Consider the following 23,885-nt stretch of genomic DNA (forward strand, 5'->3'; position numbering starts at 1 on the left):
CTTTTGTAAGGCACAGCCATGCTCTGGCTCCTTCAACATCCGAAGCATGCCTTAGGTCAGGTCAGAATTCTCCACAGAACATGGACAAGTGCCCCTCACCCATCTCCCACAACCTCTGTGCAGAGAGCCTCTTCACTTGTCCTCTGACCTTCTTGAGTGTCCTATTGGCTTGAGACAAGACCACCCTTGTATGTGGTCCTAGTGGGCCTCTCCCTGGGGCTTGGCTGTTCAGTAACATTGACTGTGGGTCTGGTGGACACTGCGGGGAACAATTGAGGGTGAGCATTGTGGTGGGTATATATTGGGCTAGAGTGGGGCCCCTGTCCAGGGTGGCTGTGGCTCTGTCTTATGTTACTGACAGCCGTAAGTGGCATGAAGTTATCCAATCTCTATCTGTCCAAGCTTGTTTTCCTAGGGTGGACCGGGATGGAAGCTGGGAGACAGGGCTAGGCCCCCACAGCTGGTAATCCAGCAGAAAGTATTAAAGAGCTCTACCCATAGCCAGGTTTCCTTGCAAAATGCTAGCAATGTGTGCACTTACTGTGGGTTCCTAGGCTGACAGGTGAGTATATCAAGATCTAAGGAGTTAGCCCCATTGCAGCCTTTTACCATATAGGCCTTCCACAGGGCACCAACTCCAGTGTACAAAACCAAATCCCAAGCCATGCATGAGGCCCTGAAAAACAGCTGACAATCCTGTCAGTGGTTCACACTGATACCTATGCAGAGCTTCTGTATCTTCAAATGGTACCTCGGACAGGCTTGTTATGAGAGATGGAATTGATTGTGATCATAAGAGACATAGCCAGGAATTTTCCTGGGGCTCCTACCTGAAACCTCACTCTGTCTAACCCTGTCCTTGGAGTTTGGAGTCACTGTCAGACTCTGGGGAGGAAAGGTCTGGCACTGCCCCTACCTGGGAGCTGCATTTGTTTGTTATGTGTGTGCCACCTGCCGCAGGGGCATGGCTACTTGTGACCAATGTTCAGGTGCCTCCCCATTGCAGAGTGAGGTGCTGAGCACTGTTTCCTGTCATTGTTTGAAAACCAGAGTACTTTTGCTCTTTGTCCCTGATAGCACAGCCTTATCTCAGCTCTTTACCCATGTGTCCTCACTTCATGTGTTGGAGTCTGTGTCTTGTGGTTCCTGCTGGACATGCTGGTCACTTGGCAACTCTGCTACCTCCTCTTTCTACCTCCTGTTGGCCTTGCAGATCCGCTGGAAGTACATGATTGTGGATGAAGGCCACCGCATGAAGAACCACCACTGCAAGCTGACACAGGTCCTCAACACACACTATGTGGCCCCTCGGCGCCTGCTTCTTACGGGTACACCATTGCAGAACAAGCTACCTGAGCTCTGGGCACTGCTTAACTTCCTGTTGCCCACTATCTTCAAGAGCTGCAGCACCTTCGAACAGTGGTTCAATGCACCCTTTGCCATGACAGGAGAGAAGGTGAGCTTGCCTGGGGTAAAAAATGGCTCCTAAGGAGTCTAGGCTCAGCCACCCTGAGACTGACTATATGTGCCCTCTGGCCACATAACAACAGCCTCTGTAGTCACCAGGTCTCCAGGGGAGCAGCAATCAAATGCCCCAGTGGAGACTGGAGCTTCCGTGAGAATCAGGTCTTGCTGTGAGGGTATTACAGAGCTCAGAAAATTTAGCTAAGACATCTGTGGCTTTGATTTTACCTTGTTTACAAAGAACACTACAGCTAGTATTTTTTCCAGTTGCTATGAGGTGGAATTAAGTCTAAAGGTCATACTCTTCATATGGGAGGGCAGGTCGTCTGTGTGAAGACACATCTTTATCTGAGCAGCTAGCCCACAGCACTGATGCTGGTGGATTTTAAAGCAAGCCATATGCATTATGAAAGGCTTAAACAACTAGCCTGTGAGCCTGGGCAGAACCCAGAAGCTAATGACAGCTGTCATCTATTCCTCTTAAGGCCTTCTGAGGTTATAGAAAGACATCCTTTGCTCTCATCTCTAAGTTCCCCATCCTTCCTGGAGACATGCTGAATGTGAAAGCGAAATTGAAGTTCTTTCCAATCCAGATAATGAAAGAGCCTCTTCTCAGAAGTGCCCTTTACAAAGCTAGAGCCCAAATCTATAGTTGGGCTTCTTTTCCTCAAAGAGGAAGCTCTAAAAGGGATGACCAGAGAGCAACAGAAAAGCTCAGTTGTCTCTCCTTCCTAGGAGAGGCTTGGTGGTGGACAGGTAGCTGGATCTCTGAGGTTGAGGCCAGCCTGATCTCTACAGAGCAAGTTTCAAGACAGTCAGGACTACACAGAGGAAACCCTTTATCAAAAACCCAAAAATTAAATTAATACATTTAAAAAAATGAGTAAATAAATAAAATGGAACCCTGACTAACAAGATGGCTCAGCAACTAAAGGTACTTGCCACCATTCCTAATGACCCAAGCTTGAGTCCCAGAACCTACAAGGTAGAATCAGAGTCAACTGTGACCTCCTTGGGGTCTGCATCCCCCCACCACCACCCCCACCCCTACCCTCACCACACACACAAATAAGTAAATGAAAAACTTTTTTTTTTTTTTTTTTGGTTTTTCGAGATAGGGTTTCTCTGTGGCTTTGGAGCCTGTCCTGGAACTAGCTCTGTATACCAGGCTGGTCTCGAACTCACAGAGATCCGCCTGTCTCTACCTCCCAAGTGCTGGGATTAAAGGCGTGCGTCACCGCCGCCCGGCTAATGAAAAACATTTTATGTGTTAAACAATGTACCATCTTAGCTGAAGAGTGATGACTTGGCCTGGGCGATGGTGACACACTCAGAAGTCAGAAACAGATGGATTTCTGTGAGTTCTAGGCCAGCCTGGTCTACAGAGTGAGTTCTAGAATAGGCTCCAAAGCTACAAAGAAATCCTGTCTCGAAAAAATAAAACAAAAAACTCACACATACACGAAAAAAACTCTCTCTCTCTCTCTCTCTCTCTCTCTCTCTCTCTCTCTCTCTCTCTGTCTCTCTCTCTCTCACACACACACACACACACACACACAGACACAGAGAATAGAAAAAAAAAGTGGTGTCTTAGATAAACAGTATTTCTTACTCAGCACTTCATCTCAGACTGAGAGGGGAAAGGGTGGCCCTGATGTTGGAGTAGTCTTAGACACTAGTCAGACCTGCTTGGAGTGCCTTGGTCAGCTGTTATTGTGGTTGTAAACACAAGCTGGTAACAGCTTAGGGGGACCCCCACAGCCAGCTGCTATGTATGTTCTTGGAGTTGGGGAGGCATAAGGAGAGCATCGTACCTGGCTCTTCGCAATACATAAATTACCGAAGGCGCAGATTTTTCCCAGGAAGAGGGTGCTCGTCCTTGTATAAAGTAGCACAAGTACCAGCTGCTATTGTAATACAGCTGCCCCTTCCCATGCCCTGCCTCCCTCTTCTGGAGACAGTGTTGTGATTTACTATCTGGTACCCAGGTGGACCTGAATGAAGAGGAGACCATCCTCATCATCCGTCGCCTGCACAAGGTCCTGCGGCCCTTCCTCCTGCGGCGGCTCAAGAAGGAAGTTGAAGCCCAGCTACCTGAGAAGGTAGGTGTTGGCAGAAGTCACAGCGTGCCATTTGCAGGGCATTTCTACGGTAGGGGCAGTCAGGTGTCCCCACCCCCACCCCCCCAGCCCTGTTCCACCAGGCATGGAGTGGTGACTGACACTACTGCAAAGCCAGGACAGTGTGTCAGAACTGAGCCCTGTCTCACACATGCTTGCTGTATGCATGCCCAGATTCCTGTCCACAGCAAGAGCCCGTGCCTTTAGTTGGATCTACTGAGCATTGCCAGTGATATGGGCTCTCTGCCCCATGCAGCCATACTTGGCTTGCCTGTCTAGTTCACCTCACCCTTTATTTTCTAGCAAGCTATGGAGAGCCCTCCAGAATGTAAACAGCCTACCCATTTTGGCCCAGAATCTAGTCTGTCTTCTCTTCATTCCAAATCTCCCCAGTATTGGTGTTCCTCTCTCAACCCCATATCCTAATCAGAGTGCTGGTCACAAGGCTCCAGTTGGTGATACAGGTGACTCAGTCTGAGATTGTATGGCCTCAAGAGTACTCTTTGTTTCACAGGTGGAGTATGTCATCAAATGTGATATGTCAGCCCTACAACGTGTGCTCTACCGTCACATGCAGGCCAAAGGTGTGCTGTTGACCGACGGCTCTGAGAAGGACAAAAAGGTTTGTTCCAGGTCCCAGTTTCCCTGATTGTCTTTGGAGGGGAGGGTGGTCGAGAGCACCATGGAATTCCGAGCATTGAGCATCCTGCCCAGAGGCCTCTCCTGGCCCTGGTCCCTCAGGCAGTCAATCAGTGACAGGTTTTATACTGGTTGTCTTCTGAGGATGCTCACTGGACTGCTTTCTGGAGTTCCTCTTGTTTGAGACACTGCCTTTCTCATGACAATAGGAAACACGGGGCTAACTGATCTAGATTTAGAATATTACTAGGGAGCTCTACTATCTCAGCAGTTGTGATCTTCATGGCCTTCCTCTTGGTATTGCTGAGGGTGTGCTGACACTGGAAAGAGTGAGGGGGGCAGGCCAGCCCTTTCTTGTTGGCACTCAGAGTGTCCTCTTCCACCTCTAAACAAGTCTGGGCTTGTCCTATAGGGAAGCACCAATCCCTCTGGTCTGTACCCTGCACCCCAACCATAGTTTCAATATGTCTCTATTGTTTGTTCTCTCAGGCTGTATTTTTTTTTAAGATTTATTTATTTATTATGTACACAGTGTTCAGCCTGTATGCCTGCAGGCCAGAAGAGGGCACCAGATCTCAATACAGATGGTTGTGAGCCACCATGTGGTTGCTGGGAATTGAACTCAGGACCTCCAGAAGAGCAATCCATGCTCTTAACCTCTGAGCCATCTCTCCAGCCCTTCTCAGGCTGTTTTTTAGCCTTGTATTCCTTGCTTCCGTTCCTGACATAGAGGATAACTCCCTTCTCATTATAACTGTACAAAGTGCCTGTGCTTGCCCTAAGCCGTTTGCCACATTTTGCTTCCAATCATCCCATATGCCAGGTAGTCTCTTAGGACTTCTCAGGGACCCCACACAATACTGCTCCCTCCTTCCCAGTGTCCAGCTTGTTCTGGGCCCCTCTTCTACCACCCTGCCCCAATCTCCTGCCTCCTTCATCTTACCAAAAGGCAGGACCCCATTTTGGACCATTTCATGTGTCCCTGCAGGGCAAAGGTGGCACCAAGACACTGATGAACACTATTATGCAGCTTCGCAAGATCTGCAACCACCCCTACATGTTCCAGCATATCGAGGTAAAGCTGCTTGTCCCTAATGCCTGTGTGCATGTGTGTGCGTGTACATAGAGACCAGAGGTTGATGTCAAGTGTCTTCCTCTACTAATCTCTGCCTTAGTTTTTGAGATAGTAATTTTTATTGAACTTTGAGCTCACTGGTTGGCTAGACAGAATAACTAATGAGCTTCACAGATCCATCTGCCTCTACCTCCACACCTCTGGGGTTATCCACATCAGCCACCACATCTGGCTTCTACCTAGGTGCTAGGAATCCAAACTCAGGTCCTTTTTGTACAGCAGGGGCTTTGGGGACAAAGGCATATGTCTCCTTGGACCTTATGATGTTCTTAAGAATAGCTTAAGGAACTGGTTACAGTGCACACTTCTTTAATCCTAGCACTCAGGAGGCATAGACAAGTGGATCTCTGTGATTTCAAAGATTTGAAAACTACCAGGGCTATGTATAGAGACCCTGTCTCAAAACAAAACAAAAAAAAGTAGCAAGTCATGGTGGTGCACACCTTTAATCCCAGCACTCAGGAGGCAAAGGTGGGTCTACCGAGTAAGTTCTAAAACAGCCAGGGCTACACAGAGAAACTCTGTGTCTAAAGAAAAAAAAAAAAGAAGGCTTAAGATTCTCACCAGTCACTCTTTGTACATATGTCTCCATTGAGTTTTCCTTTTGTTGGAGTTTAGTATGTATGTATGTATGTATGTATGTATGTATGTATGTATGTATGTATGTATGTATGTATGTATGTGTCTGTGCTGCTGTGGATGTAGCCAAGGGTCATGCATGTAACCACATGCTCTAGCATTGGGTGTGCCCTGTCCAACAGGTGCTTAGCAAACCCATCACAGGGCTAAAAATGAATGTCTCTAAAGCTCCACACTTGAGTCACCTCTTAGGTGGATTTGGAGACTTCTCTGGGATGTGTTCCTACTCCTGAGGTTACACATATCTCTGCCAGGGTTTCCCACACCTGGTTATGAAAAGCCGCCATGGACATCAGTCAAGTCTGTGGCCACTATCTACAGTCATTATGAGTAGTTGTGCTTTTGAAGAATCTGGACTCTTGCTCCCAGAAAGCACACATGTGTTTGTATTCTTGGTATACAGTTTCAGGGTCACTCTAGACCAATGATGCCTTGGAGTTCCATTTCAGGGTGGTCTGAGGTGTTCACATTGGTGACCGAATATTATGTGGTCCTCCTGTCCATCGCAGGAAAAGCATGAGGGTTGGCATTTGGTGCACTGAGGCCAGTGACATTCATATCTGGACTCGGTGCCCTTGCAGGACACAAGTGACCATCAGTGTGAACTCTCAGTCCTCTGCAAAAGTAGCTTGGACTATGGGCTTGACTGGGCAGCCCCTTCCTGCCTTGGCACTGATCCATCTCTTGTCCTGTTGCAGGAATCCTTTTCTGAACACTTGGGGTTCACCGGCGGCATCGTGCAAGGGTGAGAAGCTTCCCAGTTCTGGGGGTGGGGAGCAGTCTGCCTAGAGGGGTTTGTAGTCTTGTTCAGTGGCTTTGTTGCTGTGATTAACATTTATCTGGTATGAGCCCCCAGACAATGGCTCTGCTGTCCACAGTATATAACCTTAGGCACAGGCTCTACTTCTCTTTCTTCTGGATTGTTGGAATATGGTTTCAATGTGTGGTCTAGGTGCCTATGTAACTATGTAGCCCAGAATGGCTAATCATCTCCCTCCTGAAAGAGTTGAAGTTCTTCTGCCTCAGCCTTCCAGGTGCTGGGATCATTGGTATGAGATACCATGCTTGCTTCCAGACCACACTTCTGTCAGTCCAAACTAGTAGCCCTGGATGCTAGCTCTAGAGTGTCACTGAGAGCCTTGTTGTGTACATTCTTGGAGTTGAGGCCACATTTCCAGCCTTGCATTGTTCGCCTGTAAGAGCGTAACATAGGATTAGAAGAGCACTGGTGCTCTTTGCTGTTGCGCTAGATTGGGTCTTGGGCCTCACCATACTGGGCAAATGCTTCATTATCATGTGCTAGTTCAACCCCCTTGATTTAGAGGTAGGGCCTCTACAGTCTTTGGTCTTACATTCTCGTGCTGTAGCTGGAATTACAGGTATGCACCACCAGGCCTAGCTTCAAAAAGTCCTATGGACCTGTATGTATTTATGTCATTTGTCTTATAGTATATCTCAGACTCTGTTCTGCCCCACTATCCTTGCCACTCTGCCTGTTTCCGTATGTCTAAAGCTAGAGGAAATGAGAGAATCCTGGGATTCTTTAGTCTGGAGTTCAGTTCCTAGTGTGAGCTGTTCTAACCAGAGGGTGGCAGGCCCAGCATCCTTGGAGCCACTCCAGCTCGTATCCACCCTCTCAGCATTGTTTCTTTCTGGAGCCATTTCTCTCTTTTTACCTTTACATAGATTCTAGGGTTGGAACTCAGGTCAGCAGGGTTACAGGACAAACACTTTACCCATGGACCAACTCCCTGGCCCTCTGAACATCATATCTAATCACACTTACTTTGTTCTCCTTGTGACCTTGTGAAATGACATGTACATGGTCTCTAGTGACGTGACCTGAGTTTAGCTGTAGCTATGGGTGGGTCTGCTTGGGTAAACCCCCTCCCTTGTCCTTGAGTTTCCTAGGCAGCCTAGAATCCACATACACCATTGTTGAGCTCACACCTGTGACTGACCATTTGAATGTTTTCACCTCTCTTTCTTCCATGCACTAGATTGGACCTGTACCGTGCCTCAGGGAAATTTGAACTTCTTGATAGAATTCTACCCAAACTCCGTGCAACCAACCATAAAGTGCTACTCTTCTGCCAAATGACCTCCCTCATGACCATCATGGAAGACTACTTTGCATACCGTGGCTTCAAATACCTCAGGCTTGATGGTGAGTGGAAGACCATCTACTTGAGAGATTCATTCCTAACCTGGTTACATGGACTTGCACTCCAGTGAATACTCTGAGCCCAACAACATCCTAGCAGCTTTGACCTGATGGTATTTGTTTAGACTCCTGTTCGCTGGAGTCTTCACTGCAGGGCTGGTTCAGTGTCAGCGGGTTCTAGTGGTCCCATTTCAGCAGAAGTCACATAAACCTTTGTTACATGGGCATAAACATAAGAGCACCACTATTCTGGCTCTGTAGAGCTGCATCTAGATGCATGCTCTCCTCTATCTTGGCTTCATCCCGGTGTCACCAGCAGAGGCTCAGCTGTAATAGAACCATGGCCTGCTTGTAGGCAAGGTCAGGCACTGCCCAACATGGTCTGTGTACTAGCTGTCACAATATGTCTTTCCACCTTCCCTGGTCTCCAAGACATGCTTCAGGGAGGAAGACATCCATATTGTTGACAGAACAAGTGATCAGGGAGGCCCTGAAGTTACTTTCCACACTGTCAGCCCGGGAATTTCAGTAATAATAAGACTTGGCAACTTTCAGTTATCCTTGCAGAGACTTTATTGGGCTCAGGAGCTGGGTGCGTCTCACAGTAGACGGCCCCCCTTCCCCTTGACATCACTCCTTGTCCTCTGGACCTTTTTTACTGCATTTATTAAGGTTTTAGGGACCACCAACCTGAGCTTGGTTGTTCCATCTTTTTGTCTGACTCTGTGGAGCCTCATCTAGAGTGTGCTGACTAGAACTGCACACCACCTGTCCTAGCCCCTCAAAATATCCCAGGGCCAACATCCTGTTCTATGTGTTCATGTATCTCAGTGCTGGCCAAAAATGAGGTCCAAATGACTGGGCCTCTTTAGCTTCCCCCTCCTGTCCTTGTGAAACACCAGGTCCTTCTATATGTGGGTCCCTGTCCTCTCAAGGAGTAAGGATTTTTATCTATTTGATCTCAGCTGTGTTTGCTGCATGTAGTGTGAAGGCCACAGGCAGCATAGCTGCCCGCAGAGCAGGGAAAGGCCAGAATGCAGTGAAATGCCACCACAGGGCAGGCTTCTTTATTCTATGAGTGGCAAGTATGAGGTGCAGGCCTATTAGCCCCTTGCTAGCTAGGAGCCTAAGGAAGGCTGCAGTAGGCACAGCTCTTGTGCATACATTTTTTTTTCCTGTTAAGCCAGCCAAACTGACTGCAAGAAGGTCAAGGGTGAGTGCCAGTCCTATAGCTAGTGGCTCATGCCACCACCCCAGGCCATTAATGCTGAGGTACTGTGATCCTTGTCAGGATATAGTGTCAGCCTTGTCAGCCTCTTAATGTCTGTCCTCATACAGAGAGCATGAACAAGAGTCAGGAGGCATTGCATCTGGAGCTGACGCCCCGGGAGTCTGTCATCATCTTCCTCTTCCAGTGGCTCGTGCCATACAGGACACGAATGGCCTGTGGGGCCCATTTTTTTTATCTGCTGAGATAGGCATAGTGACATTCAGTAATGATATACTGTGCCTCCGAGTCCTTCTCATTGATCCTTTCACCCTGTAGAGGACAGCTGTGGCTCTTGTCCCCTGCAACACCATTCCTAATGCCAGGGCACAAGCTCCTTTGCATATCCCACCCCTGGGCACCCTCTGACCCTCTTCTCCTGTGCCTATCAGGAACCACAAAAGCAGAGGACCGGGGCATGCTGTTGAAAACCTTTAATGAGCCTGGCTCTGAGTACTTCATTTTCCTGCTCAGTACTCGTGCTGGGGGCCTGGGCCTCAACCTGCAGTCAGCCGACACTGTGATCATCTTTGACAGTGACTGGAATCCCCACCAGGTAAAGGCACTGGCTGTGAAGAGGAGATACTTCCTTTCTTAGTGTCCACTTCCTCCCTGATGCTCTCCCTAACCTGGGAGCTGTGAGAAGTACATTCACTGGTCCATGGTGGTCAGGGAGCAAACCAAGCAGATTCCTCTCCTGCTCCTCAAAGTGGAAGTAACTTTGCACCCTGCCTGAGGAGGACTCTCTTTCCAGTCTCCATGTTTTTATTCCTGGATGTATGTGGGCAGTAACTAGCACAGAGGTAGAGTTCTTCTCTAGCCCACATTAGTCTCCAGGCCCCACACACAACATTACAGTTACCATACAGTTCTTGGGTTCCACAACTGAGAAAAAGGTAGAAAACAGCCTCGTCTCCAGGACTGATGATTACTTGTCACTGGGGCACAGCCCTTCTAGACCCGTCCTGAACCCCACATACAGTCCCATTCAGTAAAACCAGACCTGGGCAAGCTCTGTGCTCTGTTCATTACCTCTTATTGCTTCTTAGCCACATTTGCTCTGGGGCCCCCATGCCAGAGACGCCAGGGCGTGCTGTTCGTACATTTAACATTTTGAAGATGAGTAGCAAATTCGCCCTTTCTCCTCACATAGGTTTACTATGTTGTTTTAGTTTGCAGTGCACATGCTAGTCTGTAAGGTGAACTGAAGTCCCCATTCCTATCATCATTCTGCATCTACCAGGCACACACAATAGTGATGTGTTTCATGTGTAGTGGTGTGTTTCTGTCCCATTTGGTCATCATTGCCCGTCACCGCTCCAGAGGAGACATGTAAAGCTTTTTGACGGTTTCCTCTGCTGCAAAGTGCCCAGCAGAATCTAAGAGCTCCAAGATAATTTATATTATCCTTTAGTTCAACAGACAGGTGTCTGTATTTTCTGTCTATTTATTCAGTGACCATTAATTAGCCCCTAGGGAGCGTTTTTTGTCCTCTTGAGACACTTTTGCAAGGACCCTCTAGTCCTGTGGTTCTCAACAAGTCATGACCCTTTGGGGAGGGGTTAAACAACCCTTTCACAGGGGTCACCTAAGATTATATGTAAACAGTTGTTTACAGTATAATTCATAACAGTAGCAAAATTACTGTTATAAAGTAGGAATGAAAATAATTTTATGGTCGGGGGTCACTACAACATGAAGAATCTGTATTAAAGATAGGATTAAAGCATTAGGAAAGTTGAGAACCACTGCTCTAGTTAGATCAGCCCTGAAAATAAGTGATTGCCGTAGTTATAAGGCATTCCATTCACGTGCAGGCTGCTTGTGTGTAGATGACTCCCTCCCATTGATAGTTTCTGGCATGTCATTGCCACAGCCTGACAGACCTAGTAGAAATGACCCATGTGATGGTTAAATTGCCTAGGCGGTCACTCTGTCATTTCTGTGATGAGTGTTAGTGTGGTTTCCACCCAGATGCTACTAATGGGCCAATTCCTAAGAGATGCTCAGGTAATAATAGAAGTCAAGCAGAGGCCACTTCAGGGCCAGCCAGGGGCACATCATCAAGCCCAGTCTTGCCAGCCATCATCCTGTTGTGCCAACTGTCAAACAAGTCCCTTCTGTTCTGATGGTTGTGGTCTCTAATTGAGAAAAATTTGTTGATAACCAGCTTGTCACACACAGCTTCTGGCCCAAAGAGAATTAATTGCAGGCAGTCTTACTCTGCTAGAAATGACAGAAATAGTACTGCAGCCTTGACTGCCATGCTGTCAGGAGCTGACTACTCTAGTTCCTGTACCGTACTCCTCATACCCATCTGCGCTGCCTGTACTGAGGCTCAAAAATGTTTGCCCCAGGCCCAGAATGCCCAGAAGTGCCATTCCCATAGCTGTGACATGGCCATGCCTTGGAGCTTTCGCAAGGGCTGCTCAAGAGTTTGTTACCCTACGAGTTACCCTAGGGTGACTTTTTCAAAAAAGAATTATCAGGCTGGAGAGGTGGCCCAGCAATTAAGAGCATATAATTGCAGAGCACCTGAGTTTGGTTCCCAGCATCTGTGTCAGGTAGCACACAGTATTTCTATGTTCTCTGACACCCTCCTCTGTGCCTAGTGGGTATTTATATGTTACACGTTCTCTCTCTCTTAAAATAGATGTTTGTTTGTTTTTAAAAGATAGTATTCATTGGGTCTCAGGAAAGTAGACAGCTATTATGGGCTAAACAGGGTTCCTCCAGTCCTCTAGGGACAGATCACAGGTTCCATTCTTGGGTTCCTGGCTCATGAAGCTGCAAGCCAGTGCTAAACATGATATCTAGAATTCCTCATACTGACCCACCTCCTCTTCCAAGGACCTGCAAGCACAGGATCGTGCCCATCGAATTGGGCAGCAGAATGAGGTGCGTGTGCTCCGCCTGTGCACCGTGAATAGTGTGGAGGAGAAGATCCTGGCTGCTGCCAAATACAAACTGAATGTGGACCAGAAGGTTATCCAGGCAGGCATGTTTGACCAGAAGTCATCCAGCCATGAGCGGCGCGCCTTCCTGCAGGCCATCCTGGAGCATGAGGAGCAGGATGAGGTGAGCGTGGTGCCATCCTGGCCCAGCGTGAGTGGTGGATGCATGAGGCTTTCGTTTTCAGTTTTGTACCTTTTTTGCACTCTTGGTTTTTTGTTTTTGGTTGTTTTTTGGTTTTTTGGTTTTTGGTTTTTTTTTTTTTTTTTTTTTTTTGCGTCCCTTTGGAGTAAAGGGAGTGTGGGCTGAGCAGAAAGAGGATGCGCACTTGCTTTCCCTTCGAAGTGGGTTTTTTTCTAAACTGCTGGTGACAGACGCCGCATTGACAGCCCTGGAGACTGAAGTCCTGTATTTATCCACAGAGCAGACACTGCAGCACGGGCAGCGGCAGTGCCAGCTTCGCCCACACTGCCCCTCCGCCAGCGGGCGTCAACCCCGACTTGGAGGAGCCACCTCTAAAGGTGAGAGGGGTAGTTCAGTCTCCACGCCCACTCAATTCTCGGCTTCTCGCTGAGACTGGCCAGCAAGGGCCTGACCCCACAGAGCGTGCGTGTGCGTGTGTGTATGTGTGTGACTCTTGCTGACGCGTGGGAGCCTCCACCGCAGCCAGCCTGGGACCTCCAGCTCATCAGCTCATCTCCTATGGACGGACACCGCTGCTCACCTCTGAGCCTGGCCACCACCCAGCCCAGCCCCACCACAGTCAAACTAAAGCTTTGCAATCTTGTAGGAGGAAGATGAGGTACCTGATGATGAGACCGTCAACCAGATGATTGCCCGGCATGAAGAAGAGTTTGACCTCTTCATGGTGAGCACCTGGGCTGGGACCACACAGACTCAGTGATGATAGTGCTATCCCTGCAGCTATTGGAGCTGCTGTTCCTACTTATGTAGCTTTCTTATGACTTCAGCTGACCTTCATGTTGTAGGGATAGTGAGGGACACTGTACTGCTATTTCTATATATGACCTCAGACCCTGTGGGCTCTTAGCCCAAACGCTCCTTCTTAACAGTCTGCTGTAGCAGCCAGGTCCGGTCAGTCTCCAAAATGAATCACTGTCGGATAACTCTTCAGCACCTAGTGTTCCTGAAGGCAGTGAGCTGGTTCCTGTGAGCCCCACACCGAGGGTTATTGATCACTGTGCTGACTTCTTTCCACCTTTCTGCCTACCACCCTATATCACAGCGCATGGACTTGGACCGCCGGCGTGAAGAGGCCCGCAACCCCAAGCGGAAGCCACGCCTGATGGAAGAGGATGAGCTCCCATCCTGGATCATCAAGGATGATGCTGAGGTAGAACGGCTTACATGTGAGGAGGAAGAGGAGAAGATGTTTGGCCGTGGTTCCCGCCACCGCAAGGAGGTGGACTACAGCGACTCACTGACAGAGAAGCAGTGGCTCAAGGTACATGCCTGAGAGGGCTGTGCGACACAGACCATGCCAGGCAGGGCTGGGAGCAGAGGCCGGGCCTTCTTGGGTCATCCCAGCTGGCGCCTTCCCACATTGTTGGCTACATTGACCACTGCATGGCTTCTAAGGACCTTTATAGTTCCTAGCTCTATAGCTGCCACAGGGAACAGCCATGCTGTTCTCACTGTGCAGCACCTAGCGTGCTGTCAGCTCTCCTGGGCTCTCCATGTATGGGTACTTGCCTCTTTATGTGGTTGACTGATGAGAGACCCTGATAAACAGTCAGCAAGTTTACCTGGAGGTGGCCAGGAACTGGGCTCATAGTCCAACTGGAGAAAGCTGAGGTTTCAAGTCCCTGCCTGCTTCTGAGCTGACCGCCCATAGGCACACAGAGGGCAGGGCAACATCCTTCTGGTGCGGTGCAGCTGTCCATGCAGCAGTAGTTGCAGGTGGTGAGTGAGGACATAGCTGAGTAGTCCCAAGTGTCTGGCATTAAGACTGGCATTTGATATTAGGAGCGTAAGCTAATAATTGTGATTCCCAATCTAGCCCTGGAGTCGTGTTGTGAGCACAGCCCAGAGGCAGGTGGCAATTGAAGCATGATCCATGTGTCCCTGTTGTGTGGCCTGGGAACTCAGAAGAACCTCATCTAGAGAGCACAGCAGGAAAGCCAGTATGGTGGCTCAGGTCTATAATCCTGAGGTTGAGACAAGAGGATTAAGGAGAATTCCAGGACAACCCGGGCTGGGTAGTGTGTGCCATTGTGGAGAGTTCCTCATGCTGTCTTTCCATCATTGGTTGTTGTTGTGTTGCTTCATTTGAGAAGCTGTTTTGGTTCATATATGGTAACTATATGTGGGCCTGTCTTTTTCTCTTGTGTGTACCTTGGAATGGTATTGATAGAACAGATGGCCAGCCACACATGTGCCAGTCCTTGGGCTTACCACATCCTCGCTAACATCTTTTATCTCTTGCCTTGGTTGTATGTTTTGTGTGCTTCTTGCCCATTCCTGTATCTTCTGCATAAATTTTATCTATTCATGTCCCTTACCACCCACCCCTACCCCTTTGAGAAAATTTTCTAACTGTGTTGCCCATTCTGATTTCCAACTCATGGGCTCAAACAGTCATTCTGCCTCAACCTCATGAGTAGGTGGCCTTATAAACACAGTAGTGCCTACTCTTTCTCTTTTTAAAAGGTTTTTTGTTTTTTTAAGACAGGGTTTCTCTGTTTAGAGCTTATTATCTGGGAACTCACTGTAGACCCAGGCTGGCCTCAAACTCAGAGGCTTGTCTCTGCCTCTCAAGTACTGGGATTAAAGGTGTGTACCACCACCGCCTGGTCTCTTTTTTAAAATTAGGTTTACATTTATCTGAAATGTGTGTATATGCATATGTATATTGGGATGGCATGGCATGTGTAGAGGTCAAAGGACAACTTGATAGGAGGCAATTCTGACCTTCTACTGTGTGAATCCTTGGAACCAGATACAAGTACTTACTAAGCCATCTTGCGAGCCCCAATAGAGCTTATAAATCTTTCTTTTTGTTTTATTTTGTTTGTTTGTTTGTTTTTTTCCAAAGACAAGGTTTCTTTGTGTAACAGTCCTGGCTATCCTAGAACTTGCTCTGTAGACCAGGCTGGCCTCAAACTCAAGAGATCCACCTGTCTCCACCGAGTCCTAGGATTAAAATTGTGCACCACCACCGCCAGGCCATAAATCTCTTTTTATAGATACACATAGCAGTAGATTCCTCTTCTCTCGTTCTTTTTAATCTCTTTGTGTGTGTTTGTTCATGCTCATGAGCCACCATATCTAGAAGAGGGCAACTGATTGCTGGAGATGGAATTGGAACAGGGAAGTGAGTCAGCTGACATGGGTGCTAGGAATTGAACTAGGGATTTTTTGCAAAAGCAGTGTGGGCTGTTAATCCCTGAGCCCTCCTCCCCTTTTACCCTCTTGATAATCTTAGCGTCACAAAGGGTTTTTCATTTTTAAGGTTATTTGTTATTGTTGTGTATGCATATGAGATTTGTTTGTGAGTGCAGGCACATACATACTGTGGCACTCATGGAAGTCAGAGGACTTGCAGGAATCTGGTCTCTTCCACCATCTGATACGGGGCTTGGTAGTGAACTCTCATGAGCCACCTTGGTGTGCTATTTATCTTTATTGTTTATGCTTTGATTATATATTTAAAACTTGCCAAATTCAAGCACACAAAGACTTATCCCTGTTTTCTGTTTTGTTTTTATCCTTATACTATCCTTATCCTTATACTTATAGCTGTTTGAACCCTAGCTAGCCTGGTAATTGTTTTAGACTCCCAGGCTGTCTTCAAACTCATACTCATGGTGATCCTGCCTCAGTCTCCCAAGTGCTAGGGTTCTAGTTGTGTACCAACAGGCCTGACTTTTTGCCTTTTGTTTTGAGAGGTTTGTAGTTTTACTTTTTAAAATAGAGCACTTCTGGGGCTGGAGAGTTAGCTCGGTGGTTGAGAGCACTTATTGAAAAAGGATCTGGGCTCAATTTCCAGCACCCATGGAGGCTCACCACCTCACCTCCTCTGGCATCAGGCACACATGTAGTACACAGGCATAAATGCAGGGAAAATATATACATAAAATAATAAAAATGAGTCTTTTTTTTTTTAAAAAAAAATCATGAATTTGAATGTCTCTTAGTGTTTTATTTCCCAAAAGACTTATTTACTTTTATGTATATATGTACATATGTTTTGTGTATATATGTATATGGGTGTTTTGCCTGCATGCATGTCTCTACCTATGAAGGCCAGAAGAAGGCATCAATCAGATCCCCTGAAAATGGAGTTATAGATGGTTATGAACCATCATGTGAATGTAGCTAATAGAACCCAGATTCTGTGGGAGAGCAGCCAGTACTTTTTCAACCACCAAGCCATCTGTCTAGTCCCTTTTGGTGTTTTCTCTTGGCTAAACTAACTGGACAATAAACTCAAGGACAGTCTGTCTCCACACACCCCACACATACCAGGACTGAAAATGCATTCAATCATTCCCATTTATGTGGGTACTGGGCATCTAAACTCAGGTCCTTAGGTTGTAAAACAGATGTATTCCCACTGAGATATCTCCCAGTCCTCATGTTTATTCCACACATTAAGGTCTGTGAACCGGGTGGTGGTGGCTCATACCTTTAATCCTGGCATTTGGCAGGCAGAGGCAAAGAGGTGTTCAAGTTTGAGGCCAGCCTGATCTCAGAGTGAGTTCTAGGACAGCCAGAGCTACCCAAAGAAACCTTGTCTTGAAAAAAAAAATAAACAAACAAAAAAGTTCTGATCCATTTTGGGTTTTTATAAGTATGAGAAATGGGGCCTAGTTTGAATGCCTGGTATGCATATCCAGCTGTTTGGCAGCATTTGCTAAAGACAGTTATTTTGCCAGTGAGTACATCTTACATTATAATACTTTTATAGTTATAAAGCTAAGTATGGTGACACATGCCTGTCACCCCAGCACTTGGGAGATAGAGGTAGGAGAATCAGAAGTTCAAGGCCACCCTGGATTACTGAAGACTGTGTCTCTAACAAATCCATTCACACTCGTGAAATCTCTAACCCCAGCCCTTTCCTGCGCTGCCAGTAGGCATTTGATTCTTGCCACTCTTCAGGCCACTCTGTGTCCAGATCTTACAGCTTATTTGACTACCGCCCAGGACTGACCCCTGTACTGAGACTGCTCTGATTAAGTACCATGATTGTGCCATTCAGCACAGTTTTGAAACACTCTTTCTCTGTTGGAGAACCTGGGAAACTGAAGGCAAATTGCCAGCAGGGTCATTTTCCCTCAGGCCCTGGGCAATATCCTTGGCTCTTCCAGCTTCTGGAGCTCCAGCAGCTCTTGACTTGTGGCCACCTTTCTCTAGTTCCTGCCCTGTCTCACCAGAATGGAGGGCAATGGAGGAATGACTTAGTGATTAAGAGCATGGGCTGTTCTTGGAAAGGACACAAGTTCAATTTCTGGCACTTACATCAAGTGGCCCACAACCCCCTGTATCTCCAGCTCCAGGAGAACTGATGCGTGCGTGTGTGCGTGATTAAGAGTAATGAGAAGAGGGCTGGTGCTGCATCTCAGTCAGGCTACTCCCTGCCTAAACAAATCATTAACAGATTGTAAGGACCTTGTAGATCAAGTTTTGAAGTTCTGTGTTGACATGAATTTGGGGAACAGTCATTTCTGGGTGCGGCAGAGCTCACAGGTGTGTCTCACCAGCTGCTACATGCCCTAATGCTGCTTTCTTGGCTCAGAGGCTTTCCCTGTCTCCTTGCTTCAGATTGAAGCTCAATTGTCACTCTTCTTGTGGGGTTTGGCCATACCATACTGAGCTGTATGACTGTCTGAGAGCCAGGGTTCATCTGACTTCAGCATGCAGCCCTGTGCCTGGACACCACAATCCACATGTAAAACAGTGACCCGCTAGGTCTTTTGGATCCAGGCCTCTCTCCTGATTCCAAGGTCCCCTAGAATATTCTGAAAGTTAACTATTGTTCTTTGGCTTACCCTTCACGTTGGGTCTCATCCCCAGCACAGCAGTAAGGTGAGGCTGGAGAGGTGGCTTGGTGTGACAGGCACTTACGATGACTGTTTCAGAGGGCCCAACTTACAGTTCCCAGCATCCACATCACAGCTACCATTAACTCCTGCTCCAGAGATTCTGATTCTCTGTTCTGGGCTATAGGATCTCTCTCAAACACAGAAAAAAAGTAATCTTTTTTAAAAAAGAAAAAGAAAGGACACACATTAAAGTGCCTAAGGATTTGTCTGAATTACATTAGTGCAGTTAGTACACTGAAAGATTGAGCAGACAGGCTGTCTGTGCACTAGCATGGCAGCTTCAGGACACTGCTTAGTTAGCCTACCTGAGAGCTGAATCCCATCCTTAGCATCACAAAGTAGAGTAAGAAAAGACAGGAAAGCTGGGTGTGTTGGCACATGCCTTACCCATAACTTAGGGTGGGGGAAATAAGCAACAATAATATTAGTAGTAAAAGGAGAAGTGTGTACAACACAATAAACCTGTGCTGCAGCCCCACAGCTGCACTGAGGCTCCTGAGTGAGGGATCTGAGGCATCAAGAGCATCTGATGCCACTGTACTCTGTACTGATCAACAGCTAAAAAGAGTAGATGGGGGCATGTCTTAGGGTTTCTACTAGTGTGAAGAGACACCATGACCACGGGAACTCTTAAAAGGAAAAGCATTTAATTGCGGTGGTTCACCTTTTCAGAGTTTCAGTCCTTCATCACCATGCTATGACATGGTGGCATGCAGGCAGACTTGGTGTTGAAGAAGAGCTGAGGTCTGCATCTTGATCCACAGGCAACAGGAAGTGTCTTTCTCACTGGGCGTGACTTAAGCTTCTATAAGACCTCAAAGCCCGTCTCCACAGTGACACACCTACCCCAACAAGGCCACACCTCCTATTAGTGCCACTCCCTTTGGGGGACAGTTTCTTTGAAACCACCACAGGGCACTAGTGAGGTAGTTCAATAGGTAAAGGTGATTGCCACTGTGCCTGATGACCTCCGAATTCAATCCCTAGAGCCCACATGGTAAAAAGAGAGAACCAATTCCATACCCTGTCCTCTGAATTCCATCTCCACTGCCACTTGTCACACACATGCATACACAATACACATAGTTGGTCAATAAATTAATTTTAAAATTTTTAAGTAGATGGTGACAGAGCCTGGAGCAGGGTCTTCCAAATGCCTGTATCCATGTGGCTAGGCTTTTGCCTGGCCCATTCATGATCCTATGTAGTCAATCTTTTGAATGGACACTGGGTGGGGCATCAAAGTGGAAGAGAGCCTCGGCCTTTCCTACCTATAGGAGATAAGTCAGGGTTCCCAGTAGATGTTGTGCCCTGAGCCAGCCATGCTGGAAGAACATCAGTATGGGGGCCACCTCCCTCCCTAGCCGGGCCCTAGGAGCGTGTATTGTGGCCTCTTCTTTGTCGACCTGGGTGCTGGCTGTCCTATTTTACCACTATTGACCCTGAAGGCCATCGAGGAGGGCACGCTGGAGGAGATCGAAGAGGAGGTCCGGCAGAAGAAATCCTCACGCAAGCGCAAGCGGGACAGCGAGGCCGGCTCCTCCACCCCGACCACCAGCACCCGCAGCCGTGACAAAGATGAGGAAAGCAAGAAGCAGAAGAAGCGTGGACGGCCTCCTGCTGAGAAACTGTCCCCAAACCCTCCTAACCTTACCAAGAAGATGAAGAAGATTGTGGATGCCGTGATCAAGTACAAGGACAGGTAAGCTGAGGCAACAACAGAGGGGTCTGTCCCTATTGGGTGTCTGTGAAGCGTAGAGCATAGAACCTGACACTCATCAACACTGAAGACCTATGTTTTGGCACCCTTCTTCAGAGGGCTTATGATCTGAAGCAGGGATGCACACAGGTGTCTTCCACCGTGATAGGGAAGGAACAGGTGGCAGGAGATAGAGGCAGGCATGTATGTGTTAGCAAAGGTGGTATATGCTGTTGGTCTGTCTGAGGAAGGACTGGTCTGGAAGGACAGGCCCTGCAGTAGCAGCAGTAGGTGTAGCTGTTGGAATGGCAATGATGTTGAGAGGTTGTGGCTGGGTGGATCATGGCAAAGAGGCCATAGGACTGCAGCCTTTGGTGTTCCTGCTGTGTGTCTGGTTCTCCCTCTCCCAGTGTTAAGGGTCATTGAGATGTTGAGAGTTTGTGGGCCTTGTCTTGTTTCTTGCCAGGTTTCGTTCTTAGAGGGAAGCCTGTCTGATAAGATTTGCCACACATGAGGTAGTCCATGTTTTCAGCTGTGGCCAAAGCTGTCAGATTACTGTTCATGGGAACTGTGGTTCCCGTGCAGGCCTTGACTAGCAGGAGATGGACGCATGAAGCTTGGGACTTGCTAATCTTTCCATTGCATGATGTCTTAATTCACCTTTCCAATGCACACTGGCCAGTGCCGGCCCCTTAATTGAAATTTTTTCTGGACTGAAAAATTTGCTTCTCTAACTCAAGCGAAGTATGAGTCATCCAGAAGGAGAGTTAACAAGTGTATTTGCCAAGAGTCCACAAGCGCAATAGTTTAGAGTGGTGGTGGTGCCTAAATCAGTGAGGACTGATTGGCCGGAGAGATGGCTCAGGGACAAAGTTGCTTGTCACCAAGCCTGATGGCCTGAGTTTGATCCCCAAGACCCAGTTGGTGAAAGGAGAAAACCAGGTTGTCCATTATTGACTCCATTATACACATCTTGGCACCCATTCCCCAGCTAGATCTGAAAATGTAGTAGGGGTGGATGGAAAAGAGTGACAGCCCTGATTTGCTGCAATTACCTCTCAGGCAGATTCCACACAGAAAGGAAATGGGGGAGTACTGTGGAGAGAGACTTGCTCGCTTAAATACTTGTTTTAGATATGGAGTGTGTAAAAATCCAATGGAAATAACTGGCCTCTGTGATTTAATTCTCCTTTTTTTAAGTTTTAATTTTTTTGTGTGTATGATTGTGTGTCTGTGCACATGTGCCTTCTAACAATTTTAAGTTCTTTTGAGCAAACTTAAAGCTAAAGTGAAGGAGACTGCTGAAGGTCAGTGGGACAGCAAGGTGGCCTTTGAAGTGAGCCCTGCTAAGGTTTTGGATAGCCACTTGAGAGGCGGTAACCCTTGACCCTCTTATGTTCTCCTTTGAAATAGATTATGATTGTAAAACTGAGAAAGGTAAAAGTGTTCTAGGAGAAACCACCAGTTAGGTTTTTTTTGTTTTTTGGTTTTTTTTTTTGTTTTTTGTTTTGGTTTTTCAAGACAGGGTTTCTCTGTGGCTTTGGAGCCTGTCCTGGCACTAGCTCTTGTAGACCAGGCTGGCCTCGAACTCACAGAGATCCGCCTGTCTCTGCCTCCCGAGTGCTGACCAGTTAGTTTTTGATCCTGAGTCTTCCCTTCAGGGGGACGCAAGCCATCCATCATTAAAGGCTAAGAAATTAGAGTTCAGAAAATCAGTTCACCACAAGGTGACTCCCTTACAATATTGCAGGCTTTTTCCAGACTGAGAAGATGAGTTGATACAAACATGGGCAAGGGTGTGAAGACATGCCTCCTGAAAGGATTTCCTGGTGACCCACTCACCATGAGGTGTGAGTGCCAGGGTCTCTGCGATACATCAGAATATCGGGCAATGCACACAAAAGCCAGGGTAACTTAGGTGCTGGTGGGCCCAGCTTTGAAATGGGGATGGGCTGACACAGGATGATCACAAGTCTGAGGCCGACCTGAGCTACATAGTGAAAACCTGTCTCAGAAAAGAACAAAAATGAGCCACGAGGTAGCTTAATGGGTAAAAGGCCCTTGCCACCAAGCCCAATAGCCTGAATTTGATGCCTGAGACCCACATGGTAGACAAGTACTGACTCACAAGTTATCCTCTGACTCCATGTGTATTCTTGTGGCACACATTCCCACATGTACACAAATAAGTAACTTTAAAAAAAATGGAGCCGTTGCTGAAGTATACCTTTAATCCCGGCACTTAGGAGGCAGAGGCAGACCGAGCTCTGAGTGAGGTTAGTTTGGTCTACATAGAGAGACTTTGTTTCAAAAAAAAAAAAAAGCAAGAAAATAAAAAACACTAAAAATAAAGTTATAATTTTTTCAATTAATATTGAGAATTTGAAAGACTGCCCCTGCCAGGATATCCAGACTTTTGGCCGTTGATGGCAAGGTCCTGAATGACTCAACCTCATCCTCTCAGCTGAGCTCAGTGTGCAGTTTCCTCTGTGCTAGTTGCTATGGTCCAAGTCCATAGCAGCAGGGTTGCAGTCTTAGGCAGGAGTCCATCCACAGGGCAACTGTAACCTGAGAGCTCTGAAAGCAGAAATTGCTGCTACCTAGAGGGCCTTTGTCTGCAGAGCACCATGTACTTCAGTGTGGATGAGGTTCCAAACCTATCCATGGTGCTGGCCGTGGGCAGCAGTTCCTCCAAGTGGGGTCTGCCTGAAAAGCTGTCTGAAATGGTAGGGGTGTACATAACAATACAGGAGGGGCGTGTGTAAGAGACTTCATAGGCATTGGTTGTTTTCAGAGGAACCAGTTTGTTATTCGTGTATTCTGTGCCCTACTGAGAAAGCTTCCTTCCCTCATGCGATTATCCATGAGGTGACAGGTGACTCACCCAGCAGTAGAATAAGCAGGCTCCAGTGCACAGATTGGTTAGTAAGGTTTGTCAAGATGGCTCTGTTGCAGGGCACAAACTCCTTTTATGTGGTAAGTATACAACCTGATGCTGAGCACCTTGCTGGGGTGTTACTGTGCTTATAGCTGACCCTGGGGGCAAGATGTCTTGGAGCTTGATGCCTATTTCTAAGTAGCCTCCCATCTAGGTTGGATAGTGTCATGGAGCCCAGAGCTCCCCAGGGGGAAAGAGTGTAACAGGATTGTAACAGAGCGTTGGAAGCAGGTCCCTTCACCCTAACAAGAGTTGCTAATGGCTACAGTCACATGTCACCTGAGGAAAGTCAACATTGCCTCATTTTCCTGGTCAGAAACTTAACTCATTTGCCAGAGAATTTCAAAAGGATGTTTAGGTACAACATTGACTCATTTTGTGGATATGTCTGACACTAACTAAATTTGCTACTAGTAAGATGAGCACAGCTGTGGGACAGTGTGGGGAGAGCCGCCAAGGGTGTCCACAACTGCAGTAACTGATGGAAGGCCTTTAGTAGCAGCAGCTCTCTGGAGAGGCCTCTCCCCACTGTCCCTCCCTTCCTGGTGGCATCACAGACATTGCCAGTTTCCCTGCAAGTGTAGAGACAGCCAGGGATGCTCCTGGGCACCGGGGGTTTCATTGGGGCTCTCTTGTGTATGCGTGGCTGGCTGCTCACATGGCTGGCCTCTGTATCTACCCCCTCTGCTAGTCAGTCTGTCCCAGAGCCACCAGCCTGGATCACGGAGCCCTACCCCCTCCAGAATGTCAGCACCTGAGGGCAGAGGCTACAGATTCTTTATGACGTACTTGTCATCCAG

The 23,885-nt window shown here is 47.5% G+C and overlaps 1 protein-coding gene across 7 annotated transcripts in view; it reads left to right on the forward strand.

Moving 5' to 3' along the window:
- Positions 1-23,885, forward strand: part of Smarca4 (SWI/SNF related, matrix associated, actin dependent regulator of chromatin, subfamily a, member 4) — a 103,709-nt gene that overhangs the window by 64,007 nt on the left and 15,817 nt on the right. For 3 of the 7 annotated variants that reach the window (XM_026779230.1, XM_013346240.2, XM_013346239.2), the window contains exons 19-30: positions 1,214-1,456; positions 3,453-3,566; positions 4,099-4,206; positions 5,212-5,298; positions 6,696-6,742; positions 7,998-8,164; positions 9,821-9,984; positions 12,279-12,506; positions 12,803-12,901; positions 13,171-13,248; positions 13,627-13,845; positions 19,888-20,150. In XM_026779230.1, coding sequence (XP_026635031.1) covers positions 1,214-1,456; positions 3,453-3,566; positions 4,099-4,206; positions 5,212-5,298; positions 6,696-6,742; positions 7,998-8,164; positions 9,821-9,984; positions 12,279-12,506; positions 12,803-12,901; positions 13,171-13,248; positions 13,627-13,845; positions 19,888-20,150 — 1,817 coding nt within the window. The remainder of the gene's footprint in view (positions 1-1,213; positions 1,457-3,452; positions 3,567-4,098; positions 4,207-5,211; positions 5,299-6,695; positions 6,743-7,997; positions 8,165-9,820; positions 9,985-12,278; positions 12,507-12,802; positions 12,902-13,170; positions 13,249-13,626; positions 13,846-19,887; positions 20,151-23,885) is intronic. The other 4 variants (XM_026779233.1, XM_026779232.1, XM_005346911.3 and 1 more) reach the window with 3 other exon arrangements.

This window comes from Microtus ochrogaster, chromosome 5 (assembly GCF_000317375.1).
Source record: "Microtus ochrogaster isolate Prairie Vole_2 chromosome 5, MicOch1.0, whole genome shotgun sequence".
Lineage (NCBI taxonomy): Eukaryota > Metazoa > Chordata > Mammalia > Rodentia > Cricetidae > Microtus > Microtus ochrogaster.